This window comes from Lytechinus pictus, chromosome 2 (genome assembly GCF_037042905.1).
Source record: "Lytechinus pictus isolate F3 Inbred chromosome 2, Lp3.0, whole genome shotgun sequence".
NCBI lineage: Eukaryota > Metazoa > Echinodermata > Echinoidea > Temnopleuroida > Toxopneustidae > Lytechinus > Lytechinus pictus.
In genome coordinates, this window is record NC_087246.1 from 5,702,532 (window position 1) to 5,719,463 (window position 16,932).

General features: G+C 36.6%; 1 protein-coding gene across 2 annotated transcripts; it reads left to right on the plus strand.

Moving 5' to 3' along the window:
- The first annotated feature begins 2,435 nt into the window (after positions 1 to 2,435).
- Positions 2,436 to 15,759, plus strand: LOC129254945 (CD2 antigen cytoplasmic tail-binding protein 2 homolog). Of its 2 annotated transcripts, none has more exons than XM_054893491.2 (4): positions 2,436 to 2,825; positions 8,287 to 8,473; positions 9,051 to 9,680; positions 10,147 to 15,759. In XM_054893491.2, the coding sequence occupies exons 2-4, from the start codon at positions 8,296 to 8,298 to the stop codon at positions 10,371 to 10,373; spliced, it is 1,035 nt and encodes a 344-aa protein (XP_054749466.1). In that variant the 5' UTR covers positions 2,436 to 2,825; positions 8,287 to 8,295; the 3' UTR covers positions 10,374 to 15,759. The 2 variants fall into 2 exon arrangements, with proteins under 2 accessions (XP_054749466.1, XP_063964066.1); XM_064107996.1 differs by having other exon boundaries at positions 2,702 to 2,813; positions 10,147 to 12,642.
- The last annotated feature ends 1,173 nt before the right edge of the window (positions 15,760 to 16,932 follow it).

The window sequence follows — 16,932 nt, forward strand, 5'->3', positions numbered from 1 at the left end:
GTGAATGGGAACATATAATTTTAACAGAATTTGGCTTTGCTTGACTAAATGGTGTTGCATGTATGAGTGAAATATCGTCTGAAAATATGATTTTGTTACCAAATAGATCATTTCTTATGTTATTTAGGTGATAAATGCTATATTTAAATTTCAAAATGGCTGCATTATGTTTCTTTGTGGAAATTATCTTTCCCCATTCAAATTTTACATATTAAGATAAGGGACTATGGCGGCCATTTTTCATTTTTAAAAGGCTGCATTCATCACCTTTATGACACAAGCTATGATATATTTCGTTAGAAATCATTGGGTTTAGACAATACTTAACACTTACATCAAAATTAAGCCATTTTCATAGTAAAAATTTTGTCAAAATTATCTGTCCCCAGTTACAATGTACATACTACTTTGGGCTATGGCAGCAATTTTGAATTTCAAAGTAAGGCCTTTATTACCTTCTCAACCATTATGTGATGTATTTAGTCAGAAATCATGTTCAAGACCAAATTTTACCTATACATCACGTAGTTACGTGCGTTTTTGGTTCTCATTCTGGTGATGATTAGTTTCCCTATACGCATGTTACAGAATTTGTAGGGGCTTGTGCGGCCGTTTTGAAAGTCAAAATACAGTATTTATCACCTATGGGAGAGGAAATGTTATATTTCATTAAAAAAATCACGTTTTCAAACAATATTTTCCTTATACAACAGAATTATATGGATTTCATAGTCAGGCAAATCCTAATTCTTTCAAAAGTATTTGTCCCCATTTACATTGTAGATAATACTGTAAGGGCCCATAGGTGCCATTTTGAATTTTACAATACAGCATTCATCTCATGCATGAAAAATGAAATGATATGTTTCGCCAGAAATCATGTGTTTAGACAATATTTCACTCGTGTAGATTACAATTGCATTCATTTTATTGTTTTTACTCTTGTGAAAATTAGTTTCTTCATTCGCTTTGTTCATAATACAGATAGGGCCTATGGCAGCCATTTTGAATGTCAACATGCAGCATAATTACCGAAATTGCAAGGGAAATTATATGTTTCGTTAGAAATCCTTGTTGTCAGACGGTGTTACACCAATATTTCGCAGTTATTGGCATTTTAAAGTCAAACAAATTCAAAGGTTGTGAAAATTATTTGTCCCCTTTTATATATTGTACACAGTATAAGGGGTCTATGACAGCCATTTTGAATATCATAATACAGCATTTATCACATTAGATAGTATACAAATGACATAGTTTTGTTAATAGTCATGTTTTCAGACAGTAGTCCACTCGCAGGTCACAATCACATGCAATAATAGTGCTCTTGTTTGAAAAAATATTTTCCCCATTCATATTCTACATAATAAAGTATACAGGGGTTATGGCGGCCATTTTTAATATCAATAAAATAAATATTTTGTCAAATATCGCTTTTCCAATTGGTATTTCACTTCTGCACAACAACTACATGCATTTTATAGCTAATGTGTTGGCAATTTTATGATTTTCATGGGTAATTTGCATATTTTGGCGGCCATATTGGATTTTGCCAATTTGCGGAAAATGCTCAAGGTTACAAGAGTGGCATCATTCAGATTCGGAATCAGCACCCTCGAATTGACAAGAAACCATAAAAAAACATTGTATATCTAAAAAAACAAGGTTCGACCCCTTGTCTATGGGGCCTATCCTGGACTACTACGGGCCAGAACCCATGCAAAGGACGTATCCCTAGGTCCTATAGATACGCCACTGCCTAGTGGCGTACCTAGGATTTTCAACAGGGGGGCAAAATCGGCCGCCAAAAAATCTGACAAGCAAAAAAAAAAAAAAAAAAAAAAAAGGGCTTCAATCAAGCTCTTCAGGGGGGGCAATAAATGTCTTCAAGCTCGTCAGGGGGGGCAGGGATATGTCTTTTGTATGGGTTGTGGCTCGTCAGCTAGGGGGGCAGACTACCCCCCCCCCCCCCCGTAGGTACGCTAGTGCCACTGCCCAGTCGTATTATATTTTGTCCCTTTTTTATTCTAAAATTATAGCTTTTGGATTCCATTCTACCTTCATTTCCTGCTTTCGTTCGTCTTTTTGTCATCTTTAATTTATTTCCCTTTCTTACTAATCATGCTAATGTATTTAGTTTATCGGGGAGAATTGCTTTTTCTCAAATGTTAATCTTATTTCCTTCGATCCTTTTCCTGTTTTCTTTCCTTTTTAACTTTTTTTTCCTAATTTTCACCTTTTCCATTTTCATTTTCCCCTCTTTTTCTTCCTTTTTAAACTTTCCCTTTCTCTCCCTTTTCTCTTCCCGTTTTTATTATTTTCCCGGTGAAATCCGCCAGGGGGGCAGGTGCCCCCCCCCCCCCTTATATGTCACTGCCTTGATGTATTATTTATGAAGTTATTATGTTTGTATGTTTATTTCAATGCTGTTGAATGTCATTGAAAGAATCAATAAAGAGTACTTTTAAAAACTGCGCCTTATACCGGTACCTAGCTCATTTTTTAAGGGGCATGTACGTCGGAGACAAAGTCCATGTGGGATCAAAAGTGGGATCCCTTATCCTTTGCCCTTACCCAAAGAACTCCAGCTAGCAAAGAGAGCCCCGGGCGCGCCCCGGAGCTCTCTAGTCTGGGTACGGTACCGCGGCCCGGCCGCGCCGCCCCCATAGCCAGGTACCGCTCTCGTCAGTCGATCTACGACGCCGTCTAAGATTAAGAGCTAAAAGAAATAATTTTGATCTCGACAAGCTACCCTGGCCCTGGTATCGTTGTTTCGAGAAGCAGCCAAGAAGACAGCGCTATATTCTTGTCTGGTGGGTTATTCGGTAAGGAACATCCGGATTATTCGTACTAGGCTTTTATTTCTTGTGTTAAAACTGCCCAATCAAAAATTAACCAGATTTCGAGTGAAGTGTGGCATGATTGTTTAATATACCGCTTAGTGTAGGCCTAGGATGTAGTCCCATATACTTATTTTCGTGTTTACCCGCTTCGCGTTTTTGAAATCCTTAAAAGTTTAGCCTTATCGTCAACAAAATATTAATAGACCAGGGGCGGTAACCTGAACATTGCCTTTTCTCTATATTTCATCTTTTCACAGAGATATAACAGAAGCAATATTTTGGGAAATTATTGAAGAGACTATAGCCTATACTATACTCTATAGTAGGCCTATGACTTGGTCTTGAGTTGAATTGTGATTTTGAATTTTTATTTTATAGTAGACGGTCTAATCCCCATTAGCACTTCCATATGACATACTGGGCCTTATCGTGAAATTTGTCACCTCTCTTGTCGTGCGTTGAAAATGGAGGACGTATTTTTCTAACTCTCTCAAAAATTGTTTTTGAAATTCAAATTTCGAAGAGTAGAATATCGTTTGGGGCTTAGTTTTTCCGTATATATCGGATTAGGATCGTACTTATTCCACGGATGTCATTTATATGCCATTTTTTATGCGGATCGATAGGATTTAGTTGGATTTAAATTGTCGCGGTGAACATCTTTCGCGAGGTGCAACGAGCGCAGTGGACCACCGAACGCAACGTAGAGTTTCAGCGGGGAGCTAGCCCGATACCTACTCGACGTTCGCGATGGCGTCTGTCGTCAATCCAGCCGCCCGCAACGGGGAATTGACACTACAGGAGGCCATGAAGCGGCTTTCGCCGAACGCACTCGCAGATGAAGTTTCACCGACGATCGATTCCACATTAGTTCAAGGAGCGAAAAGGAAAATTCTTCCGAAACGCAAGTCATCGGAATCTGAAATCAGCGGTTCGCAGAGATCAAACAAGGGAAACACCAGTAAATCATCATCCAATAAAAACAAACAAGGGAAAGCATCAAGAGATAGGAAATCATCGACTCAAGCAGAAGAGAAAGAATTCCAATGTGAGTACTGTGATAAAACTGGCATTGAAATTATGATTGAATGTGAATGCTGCAAGCGGTGGTCATGTTTGTTGTGTCAAGGCATGTCCATGGAAGTGTATGCTGTACTGAGTGACGAAAATAATCATGCTCATTGGTACTGTTTTTACTGTGAAGAGAAGGCTATACAAGCTATCAAATCAGTTGAATTGAATGAGCAGAAAACAGCAAACACTCATATCAATTCTGGCTTTACTGCCAACGGAGAACAAGGCAATAGCCGAAGTGCAGATATTCCCTTCAATCAGTTGGATCAATTTACTCATCAAATATGTGAAATTATGCAAGAAATGAAAGGAATTAAGTCGATGCTAGAGTCTTCAGAGATAAATGACAATAGAAATAAATCATACGCACATGTAACTAAACAACAAGAAAGAGTGGAGAGTAGGCCTAGAAGTAAAAGCAGTAGGGGCATTGAATCTGACATTAGCCAAAGCCCGAACTACAATTCAGATTCACAGGCTAGTCATGTGCAACTGCAGCAACAATCTGCACTCATTAACATAGCAACTGTTGATGAAATAGTTGATAGAGAAAGAAGAAAGCTAAACTTAGTTTTATTCAATGTACCAGAGTCGACAGGTGATAGTTTTCAAGAGCGACAGTGTGAGGATGCAAAAGAGGCTGAAACTATCTTCTCAACAGGATGTCACGTGGAGGGAGTTAGGATTATGAAAGTCATACGACTGGGAGGGAGGATCCAAAATCAGAACGCCAAGCCCAGGGTTCTGTTGGTACAACTTGAAGATGCTACACACAAAAGTGAAATCTTGAAGTCAGCAAAAAACTTGAGAAAAATAGAGAAATGGATGAATGTATTCATTGCTCCAGACATGACTAAACAACAGCGATTAGAGCGTAAAGCTCTGAGGGAAGAGCTCAAGAGGAGACGCGAGGAGGGTGAAGAAAACTTGACGATTCGCAGAGGAAGATTAGTCACCTACAATATTGATGTGAAACTCAAGCAGAAGCGTACAGAGAATGTGGCACATTCCTTCTCCCGGCAGACGAAGGACAAGCAGGTGAAAGAGAATGTTCAATCCAGCTTCCAACAGTCAGAAGACATACAAGAAGTGCGACCCAGCACTAAACCTAAAGATGGACAAGTTTTAACAGATGAGACAAGGTTAGAAGGAGCAATAGGAGGAGTTGACCTCGGTGAGTGTTGACTACAGGAGAGTAAATGTTCAGTTGATGACAATTCAGTGGCATTTGAAACTGGAAATGATTTGAAAGTTCTATATACAAATGCAGACTCTTTATCAAAATGATTGAGTTGGAAATCATTGTGCATAACTTGAATATTGATATTATTTTGGTGACTGAAGCAAAACCTAAATCTTCTGTAACAGAATCAACTCTGACTTCATTTAATATACAAGGATTTAATATATTTGGAAACCTTGAAAAGGGCAAGTGCAATTCTCGTGGAGTTTTGATATACACAAGGACTACACTCAAGGTGATTGAAGTGGAAATGTTTAATGACTTTATTGAATCATCATGGTGTATGATAACTCTACAAGGGAATTCGAAGCTTCTTGTAGGATGTATATATCGAAGCCCATCAAGTGCGATGGAAAATAATATATTGTTGAATAATTATATGAGACAACTGTCTGAAAACAAAGACACAGCTATATTTATCGTTGGTGACTTTAACTTTCCCGAAATAGACTGGAATTCATGGTACGTCAGAGGGTTAGGTGACAACCAGGCTAAACATTTTGTAGATGCTCTTCAAGACTCGTATTTTTTTCAACATGTATCTGAATATACAAGATTTAGACAAGGGCAAAATCCCAGTGTTTTAGACCTCGTTATTACAAACACAGAAGACATGATTAAAAACTTGGATGTGCTGCCTCCATTAGGAAAAAGTGACCATTGTTGTATTGTTGTTGACTTGAAAGTTTCTGGAGAAAAAAGAGCCAGAACAAAGTCATTAAAGTTGAAACTAGACAAAGGAGATTATGAGAAACTCAATTATCTTCTCAGTGATATTAAGTGGAGTGAACTTTTAGTAGACAGGACATGCTGTGATGCCTGGAAACTCTTCAAAGATATATTCCTTACTTTTGTTCAGGAATGCGTGCCTCCTTGCCAGATAAGAGACTCGAAGCAACGTAAGAGCCCATATATATCGAAAGAAGCATTGAGGTTATCCAGCAAGAAGAAAAAAGCATGGAAGATGTATGTAAACACTGAAAGTATTATTGATCATGCTAAATACAAAAGGATACGTAATCATTTGAGACAAGTTACCAGACAGGACTGTATTGAGTATGAAGGATCACTAGCTAAGGAGGTAGCCTCAAACCCGAAGAAATTTTGGAAGTATGCCAACAGGAAAATAAAATCAAGACCTGGAATAAGTGATCTAGTAAACTCAGAGGGAAAAGTCATAAGTTCAGACATAGAAAAGGCAAAACTTCTTAATGACTTCTTTTCAAGCGTTTTTGTCAATGAGAATTTGTATTTTATGCCAGATATAAATTGGCAATACTCTGGTCCACCACTATCTGATGTAATTATTACTAAAGAAAAGGTAGAAAAGAAAGTTCTTAAACTGAATGGAAGCAAATCTCCAGGTCCAGACGAAATGCATCCAAGACTGTTGAAGGAAACTGCACGTTCCATTTCTATTCCACTACAAATCATTTTTGAGAAGTCATTTGATGAAGGCATGCTTCCTGGTGATTGGAAAGTCGGAAACATAACTCCGCTACACAAAAAGGGAAGCAAGAAGAACATTGAAAACTATAGACCAATAAGTTTAACCTCAGTGGTTGGAAAAGTGATGGAAGGTTTAATTCGTGATATAGTGATGCAACATCTGATGGATCATTGTTTGCTTTCAAACTGTCAACATGGATTTACTCCAAATCGGTCCTGTATGACACAACTTTTATGTGCAATGGAAGAAATGACAGGCAAACTTGATGCTGGAATTCCTATTGATGTCATTTATTTAGACTTTTGTAAAGCATTTGACTCTGTTCCTCATGAAAGACTTCTCAAGAAATTAATGTCATATGGTATAGTTGGAAAATTACATGCTTGGATAAGAGCCTTTGTAACAGGAAGGGAACAGAGAGTGACTATCAACGGTGAAAGTTCTGATTGGAGTCAAGTAAGCAGCGGAATTCCGCAAGGGAGCGTGTTAGGACCCATTCTCTTTGTCATCTTTATAAATGATTTACCTAATATTTTGGACAATTCTGTGTATATATTTGCCGACGATACCAAAATCATCGGTGATGTTAGCTCTGATGTTAAACAAAAGACTCTTCAAGCAGATCTTACTCATGCTGTCGAATGGAGTGAAACCTGGCAACTTAAGTTTAATACTAAGAAATGCAAGGTTCTACATATTGGAAAGAACAATTCAAGAAGTGTGTATACTATGAATGGAGATGAATTAGAACCATGTAAGCAGGAAAAAGATCTCGGTGTTATTATGGATGAAGAGCTCAATTTTCACCAACATGTCTCAGCAGCTGTTTTGAAAGCTAACCAAATACTTGGAATAATACACAGGACTTTTTCTCAAATAACCCCTGAAATATTACCAATTTTGTTTGTATCTCTGGTTCGACCTCATCTGGAATATGGGAACATTTTATGGCATGTGAGATTCAAAATGGATGCAGACAAAGTAGAGAAGGTGCAAAGGAGAGCTACTCGCATGATTCCTGGTCTCCAGAGCTTACCGTATGAGCAACGTCTACAGAGACTAAACCTTCACTCACTGTTTTACAGAAGACGAAGAGGAGATATGATTACTGTGTACAAACTGTTAAATGGAAAGTTTGGGATCTCGAGTGATATATTTTTCACACCAGCAATCCATTCAGCAACTAGAGGTCACAAGTTCAAGCTCTTCACAGGACGATCCCGGTTGGAACTTAGGAGCAAATTTTTTAGTCAAAGAGTAATTTCTGACTGGAACAAACTGCCTACAGAAGTAGTGGAAGCAAAATCAGTGGAAATGTTTAAACATCGTTTGGATAAATTTTGGTGGGGGGAAAGATTTAAAACCTCCATTTCTCAACGCACGTAAAGTCTCACAAGTTTAAACTGTCTAGATAATCGTCAATTACCGGAAGTTAAGATCGGAAAACCTACAGGAGAAGTCCTTCATTTCCGTACCTGATGTGATGTGATGTGATGTGTGCGCGATCGTTGTGTACAAAGTCAATGGGAGTGGAAAGATGTCACCACCGCTGACGAAATAAACGGCAATTAATGGACTGGTGACATAAACCACGATAATGCCCATAATAGATCTAATTCAAATAGTTATTTTTTCATTCTCACTCTCTTTTCCTGTTATCATTACATATATTGCAGACCGATGTGATGGCTGAGAAAATGAAAAGAAATGTTACATTTGCAAAGCAGGAAGAGCAAGGTGATGGTGGTCCATCAGAATCTAAGAGGATTAAAACCTTCAAAGAGAAGCATTCGCTTGACAGTGATGAAGAGGATAAGGTAGATGAAGTTGCTGCTTATCAGATGCATGAGGAAGAAGTAGAAGGTAAAAAACATTTAATCCCCCCCCCCCCCTTGCTTCAACCGTACTCGGCCTTTCAGAGGAATTAGTAATTACAGTTATATAGATGGGTTTTTTTTTTTTACTTCAACATGAAGCCATAATGCTCAGCTGAGGTTGACGTAGAATTCAAAAGTGATGAAATAAATGGCTGTTTGTTTCTCTTCATAATTATTTGTATATATTCATTTATTGTTAATTGACCCTTTGATCAGTGCTTATTATGCTGCACATTAAAATGAGTCAGGCTGGATGTAAACTGTCAGTATCAACTGTGTTTGTGAACCGATACTCTATTCCATATGTGCATCATATAACTTAGGTTGCAGGGTTTTGCATGTGAAATTTTATTTAGAAAGGAAAGAGCTGTTCCTGGTCAAAGACAACATTTTCAAATCAATTTAGTGTTATGACATTTATTTTTCATTCTAGATTCCCAACATTTACTTTTTGTGACACATGAGTTTTGCTGCCCCAGCAGCAATACAAATTCCTTGAAATGTTGAACAGATCTACATATAACATCGCATTTTATTTGTTGTCGATTACCCTCATTTCGCAGGGGCTGAAGATGATGAGGATGGTATTGCAGAATCTGATGATGACATTAAGATAACCCCCTTCAATCTAAAGCAAGAAATGTCTGAAGGTCACTTTGATAAGGATGGCAATTATCACGAGAAGAAGGGAGATGATGTACGTGACGAATGGCTCGAGAACATTGACTGGGAGAGGCTTGAGGAGGAGAATGCCATGAAACGTCGGGCAGACAAGGGTGAAGAGGCTGATGATGAAGATGAGGGAGATGCAAAAGTGGTCAGACCAGAGCTTGAAGTGATGCGGCTAATGCTTGGATTCATGAAGGAAGGAGAAAGTGTTACAAAGGCAATGCAAAGGTTGGGTGGTGGCAAGAAAAGGATGGGATCTGCAGCACAGAGAAAATTTAAGAATGATTCAGACTCAAGCAATAAAGTTACAGCCGAGAGTAAGGCCGACATGCTAAAACTGACAGACCTGGTGGATGAGCTTGTGGCTCGGGGACAGTTTGATATGTATCAATATACATATGAGAAGATCCAACACAAACTGAAACAAGATGAGGATGCACAAGCTGCCAAGAAAGATGCAGAGTTTGACATGTTTGCAGAGGAGGTTGATGAGAAGAAACTCACAACAAACACAAAGAAAGAAGGTACTGTACATGTAGGTTTGAACCTGTTTGAACTTTTAATTGAAAAGTGTGTAGTCAGTTTTGGCTTTGATATAACTGCACACATACATGAAAAGTAATACATGTGTCCTGATTGAAGGAATATTACAGTAGGAAGACGTAAAGATTCACAAATTAGGTATATACTTTATGTTTAATTAATGGTTTGTCATTCGCTCTTCATAAGAATATTTATACATGGACTTTATAAAAGTAACACCCACATTCTCAACCAAAAAATTATTTTTAATAGTAAGCTATTTCAATGATATTCCAGCTTACCTGTCATGTATAATATTCAACTTCAGAGAGAATGTTATAAACGGTTTCTATATCATATATATTTTTAATCCAAATGTATTAAAGGTAAGATAAGCAAACATTAATATTTTTATAATTTAAACATGCCTTACCATGCATATTGTTTTTCTTTTGAATACATGTGCAGATGAATCGAGTAGTATGGGAAAGAGCGAACTAGATCCTGACAAGGTCTATTGGGAATACAAATGGGAAAACCAAGAAGACGCTGATGTCTATGGACCTTATGAAAGTGAACAGATGGAGAATTGGACAAACCAGGACTATTTCAAGGATGGGGTCTGGGTGCGTAAAGTCGGATCTGGCCAGAACTTTTACACATCAAAACGGATTGATTTCAGTTTGTATGTATGAGCCTTGACTAGTTGTATCAATGTAGCCTTTGAAGGACGATCATTAATTGACTTCACTGTGAACCTGCAGCTCCTGGATCTAATATCTCCCAGCTTGGTCATTGATTCTTCTTCTAATTGTGTGTGTAGATATACTGTTTATCCTGAAACACTTGCTAATAATGCCTGATCATGTGCATGTATATCCTCTGAGCACCACCTCACTTTTAGTCATGACTGATGCTGGATTTGTACAAGTCAGCACACATATCACCTAGCAGTCAGTAGGCAGGTTCCCGAAAAGTGACTTCTTTCATCCAAGCAATATGACTGTTTCCTAGGTAATTGGTTATACCAGCTTGGCGTTTACCAGCAAAACGCTGTCCTGCCGAGTTCTACGGGAGTTACCAAAAACAGAAACTAAAGAGGTTTTGCATATTTAATGAGCTTGGTGCGCTCGAAAACACCTTTTTCATTCGATCATTGCTGCTCTAATTATACATTAGATTTCATGATTTGGTATCATTGTAAAGAAGAAGAATCATTCTTCATGTCATGTGTTTGAATTTATTTAAAGTTTTTGAAATGTAGGTGAAACCTTTGATCTAATATGCTACAAAATAATAACTTTCACATTACAAAAGCTGCTATTTTTACACTTTATTTTTGTTTGAGCCCAAATGATTTTTTGATCATGATGAAACTGAATATGTATGATTAAAATGGTATAGGTTTCAAAATAAGAATTGGTTTAACCGGGTCAAGATCACACTTTTCCCTGGCCAAGTACATAAAGCAGCTTGAAAACAAGAATACTGCACTCTAATTAGTCAAAGAGACCACACACTGGTAAATTCCAATGGTTCCAGTGACTGGGTTCACAGGAAGGTCACACGGCAGTTTATAATCACTCGCGTCGCGTTCTGGTTCGTAATCACTCGCGTTTTGAATTTTTGGCGATTTTTTTTATTTCGGTGCGATTTTTTTTAAACGGTGTCTTCAATGGGACAGACATGCAGGGAAATTTGAGTTTCGTTTTAAGCCGGCAATTAAGTGCCTTAAAATAAAATGTACTCGACTACTGTTCTAAGTACCAAGAATAGATAACAAGCTTGATCCGCCCCGGACAGCTGGCAGCAGTCTGTTTCGAGGAGTTTTTTTCAAACATTTTTAATTTCTTTTTATTTCTCTGTATTTGGTGAGTGGAGCCAACGGAGTTCAGCGGAACAACCAACATAATAATTAATAGACACAAAGACCGAAGCTTTTGGTCAATATCAACGAACGTAGAGGGCAGCAACACACAAGCGTGTTGCTCTAAGGAAGGTCAACTCCGCTCGAATTTTGTGACCACTCTAAAAAATAAAAAAAAAACTTATATCACACACACACACAATTATTTGTATAAAGGAACAATTTTGTTGGTCCCTCGGACTTCTTTGTAACCAGAGTGCACTTTACTCCCCCTCCTACTTCTCTTTCTTCTCAGTCTTCTTTTTATTCCCATTATTATGTCATCTTATTCTTCTCCCTGTTCTTCTACTTCTCAATTTCTTCCCTTTCTCCTTATTGTTCATCTCCCTTCTCACTTCTTCCTTTTCTCTTCTCAGTCTTCCCCTTATTTTATTTTCTCTTTCTCTTCTTCTACATCCTCCCCTCAATTTTCTCTTTTTAGTTTCATTTTTACCCCCTTATGTCCTCCATTTTCTTTTTTCTTCTTCTACTTCTCCTCCTCCTTCCTTCTTGCTTTTCTTCTTCAGCACTTTTTTCCTCCCTAATTTTTACGTTAGTGTAGAATAATTCACAAAGAAAGGGAGAAGCAAATAAATAGTGATATTATGAAATTGTAGCACCTCACTATGCTTTATAAAGAATACCACAGACTTCAGGAAAATCCTCCAAAGGCAAAGCTAAATCGAGAGTAGCCTTTCCTCCTTTTTCTTCTTTATTCCTTTTCTCCTTTTTTCCTTGCTTCTTTCTTTCTGTCTGTCTTTTTTTTTCTTTCTATTTTCTCCCTCTTTCCCTTCCTTTCTCCCCCCCCTCTCTCTTTTTTTAGGGGGAGCCCCCCCCCCCCCCGCTTCCGCCGCCTATGGCTCTAAGATTTAAGATGTGGAATGTGATTATGTTAAAACAGTAGTCAAAATTTGCTTGTTATCTTAAAACAGTGGTCGAGAACGTTTTATTTAAGGCACTTACCAGCTTAAAATAAAACGAAACTCGAATTTCAATATTATTTTATTTTTCCAGTACGTTTGTCCCATTGAAGACACCGTTAGAAAAAAAATCGCACCGAAAAAAAAAAAATCGCCAAAAATCAAAAACGCGTGTGATTACCAACCCGACGCGAGTGATTACGAACGCAAGTGAATATAATAAGCCGGTCACACTCCCCATGTGGTAATCTCATCAAATTACCCGCGCTTTTTGTTTTGAAGCCTTATCCAGCCAATCAGAACTCTGAATTTCATGCTACTCAAATTTTTTAGAAATCTCGTCTTGTACCTTGGTGGGAAGTGTGATCTTAACCTGATTATTACTGTAGGTGCCGCATATCAAGAGTGACATTGTGAGAAAGTACAGGAGTTCAGCTTTGTGGTGATATAGATATCTTTGAGGCTCAAAATAAGAAGTTTGGCACAATTTGCAAAAGAAAACGGAGGTAGAAAATTCAGTTGTGGGGGACATTTTCAGGCCTGAAATTCACTTATTTATCAAAATATTTTATACAAAATTAATGACCAATATGAAAGAGAAACATCTACTCTATCCAATTGTGCAAGGATATTTAATTTGACTTGAGAATAAAGTAGGTTAATTCTTAGACAAAGAAAATCTCACGATTCATGAGACTTTGCAGGGGGAGGATTCAGCCACGAGAGGATTTGGGTGAATTTGCCCCATTTGCTCATTAGCACAGGGACCTGCAGTCTGACTGCTAGGATGTCCTCTACATGGCAGTATGATAAAATTTTTGATATTGATATTTAATTAATTGCTAATTAATTTGGTGATCTACATGTATGTGTGAAATTAAAGATATACTCTAATGAATTTAATATGCACCAACAAACTGCTGATTTTCTACATTCTAAGATTCTTTGTACAGTGTAGGAATCTGATCAGATGTGCATGTAAAAAAAATTTACAATTTCTTCATATATATTTTCCTTGTTTTTTACTTTGTTTTTATTGGTAATTCAATGGAAATCATCTGTGATTTTATTCTGTTCATAAACAATATGAAATCAATTGAGTTTAATCAGTAAAAGTAGAAATAAAGATACATTAAATTTTGGCTAAAAACACAATTTGCATTGGATTTGTACATGAATTCAGGTTTTGAGCAATTTAATGCAGACATACACTTACACTTGCATAATTTCGGAACCCTATGCCCGGGGATCACAAATTTGGTCTCAAAAGTTGCGCGAAACATGAAATTAAACAAGTCATGGAGCTACGCATTGCCAACTTTTCGTGTTACAGATAGTGAAAAATGTTGGGGGCGGATTCCATCCCCTCCAGTATCTTTAGGGTTAAAACGCAGTTTTTGCATTAACCCTAAAGCTGGCGGAGAGGGTTGAGTCAACCTCCCCCCCTTCAACATTTTCCGCAACCATTCCGCTGTGTGAAAATTTTTTACCATGCCGCTCGCTGACAGTTTACTTTGAAGTCTTGTGCATCTTTTGAGACAAAATTTACGATGCCTGGGTGCGCGGTTGAAAAATTACACAACATTATTGAAGTGCATGCAGACCCAAAATTGCTCCAAAACGTGATTTTGTGTACAAAGTCAAAATAAATTGAGTTTTCTCATCATATTCAAATAAAGGTATGATTATTTTCACTTTTATTAGCTGAAATAAACCGAAATAGCATAATTATGCTTCAAAAAGGTTCTGCTTTAAGTTTGGCGAAAAAAACAAAGAAATTCATAAAACAATGAAATACATAAGAAATTTATTTTCAAACCAGGATATTTTTCATTTGTAATTAATAGCAATTGTATGAGGAATATTTACACCAAAGATTTGCATTTTAGGAGGGTGTTTTTTAGTGAATTAGAGCAAAAATTATAATTTACGCTTTAATTAGCAAAATTAATTTAAAAAAAAAAATTCTGAAATTTAACTACCCGGTATACAGCCTTGTAGATTACATCTCACACTATTATGGCGTTTGCACGCTCTGCGGCCAAGATCTCAAGGGGGGAGTTGATTCAAACCCCCCCCCCCCCCTGGTCTGGTATTAAGGGTTTACTAAAAAAAAATTGACATGTCACCTTCAATCTTGGATCATGTTTGCATATTAATGTGAGGCATTACAAAATGCCTTGTAATTGTAAATGCTCATATGAGGTATGAACTTAAAATTGAAAGATGTATGCTCACTTTACTAATGATCTGCTGAGTTTGGTTGAATAGAGATCAAAGACCACAGAGGTCATCCATCTTGAAATATATCATTTTCATAATTCAAGAAGGGACCAACTTCAAAGTGTTTTATGAATGCAAGTGTATAGGAAGGGTTAGATATCAAGAAACAAAATTTAGCTCAGTTTTTTTCCAGTTGTGCATCCACAGTAATTTTACAATTTTATGTAACAATACCAGAGGCTCGTTTCATATTAAGTTCCGACTATGGTAACTCTGCCAATGCCATTATGGCGACTACCATGGTGGCAAGCTCAGCAGCTAATCACAATAACTACTCTAGAGAGTCACCATAGTGGCAAGTCTTTATGAAACAAGCTCTAGATAGTTCTCAGATAATGGTACTAAAATACTACATGTACCATATGAATTACATTTTGTGTGATGTTTTTTTTTTACATTTTGGTATGTATATAGCTCAGTAAAGGTTGTTTTTTTGAAAAAAAATAATTCTCTTTTTCTAACAAGAAGTGGAAGGGCCAAAAAATGTATTTGCATTGGTGAAAAGGGTATATACAATTTAATTGACATACATGCAAGACATTGAAGTGCACCATAACATTATCTCTTCCTTTTTGTTCCTGAATTAATGTAAGATTCATTGTAAATAAATGTAAAATTATTATTATCAGGAGTACCATAAAAGTTCCCTGCAAACCAAATTCAACTTGATTTGGATTGATATGTTGTGCTGAAAACTAGTTAGTTGCTGTTTATAAGTGTTATTTTTTACATTTTCAACATTTTATTCTTTTTTTTTAAAGAAATTTTTCAGATAGCTAACCAACAACCCTGAAAAAAAAAAGCTCAAAATCTAATTCTAGTGGTGACATCAGCAAATTACAAGTAATCTAAATATGTCACAGTGGTATGTAGCTTTGCCAAAACTACCTGTAATGATACTCGTAGCATAAACAGTGTACTGTCAGACATATTATATTGCATTACCAGCAAAATAAAGACAATGAGAAAGCATGTCGTTATTGTGAGAGATAAAGTCTTCTACTTAAAAATATCAGGGATGCTTACTGTGATTGACAGATGATTTCACTGGAGGAATGAGATATGATCTTTTCTAAAAGACCCAAATTGAAAAACATTTTTAAAATGTATCAAACATATATATGGATTTTTAAAATACCAAAATACGAGTTGTATTTAACAATGTGTATCAATAGGAATCAACTTGAATTCTGGTTGTAGGGCCCTTAGTTCATTGAGATGGAAACCTGGCTCTCATGAAATCAAAATGAAATGACTGAAATTTTGACATAAATTCATCAAGATAATCAGAATTTAGGTTTTTCTAGTTATTTGTGTTTTCACTCGTCACCAGACCTCTTGTGATCTACAATATGTGGCCTCTACTATGACTTACTTAAAGGACAAGTCCATCCCAACAAAAAGTTGATTTGAATAAAAAGGGAAAAATCCAACAAGTATTACGCTGAAAATTTCATCAAAATCAGATAAAAAATAAGAAAAATTTGACATTTTAAAGTTTCGCATTATTTCACAAAACAGTTATATGTACATCCTGGTCGGTATGCAAATGAGGAGACCGATGACATCTACTCACTATTTCTTTTTAATTTTATTATATGAAATGTTAAATATTGTAATTTTATCCTCATAGTCAAGTGAAAATGATTCATTCCTCTCTAAATATGTGGAATTTGCATTGCTTAATATTATATGGTTCAATCAAGTTGGACCTTATTGTCAAATCTGCAAAAAATGAAATATTGTATAATTCAAACAATAAAAAACAAAATCAGTGAGGGACATCATCAACTGTCTCATTTACATGTCACTGAGTTGTGCATATCACCGTATTGTGAAAAATAAGCGAAATTTAGAAATGTCATAACTTTCTTATTTTACATCCGATTTTGATGAAATTTTCAGCATTGATTTTTCTCTATTTATTCAAATCAACATTTTTCTGGGTGGCCTTGACCCTTAAACTGCTATTTTCTAGAAATTTAAAAGATTTTACTAAAAATCAGAGTCGGACATATTTCATCACGAGCCATGAATGAATGATATAAATCAATGTAATTTCTGAAGATTTCCATGGCAAAGAAGAATGAGTGGTGGTTTAATGGTACAGTAGTATGTATTCTTTTGTGGGCATGTATTGGACCT

Excerpts from the sequence above, each read along its gene's own strand:
- LOC129254945 (XM_054893491.2), top strand. The coding sequence starts at position 8,296 with ATGGCTGAGAAAATGAAAAGAAATGTTACATTTGCAAAGCAGGAAGAG. Across the intron at positions 8,474-9,050 it reads GCATGAGGAAGAAGTAGAAG|GGGCTGAAGATGATGAGGAT; the intron begins GTAAAAAACATT and ends CTCATTTCGCAG. Across the intron at positions 9,681-10,146 it reads AACAAACACAAAGAAAGAAG|ATGAATCGAGTAGTATGGGA; the intron begins GTACTGTACATG and ends ATACATGTGCAG.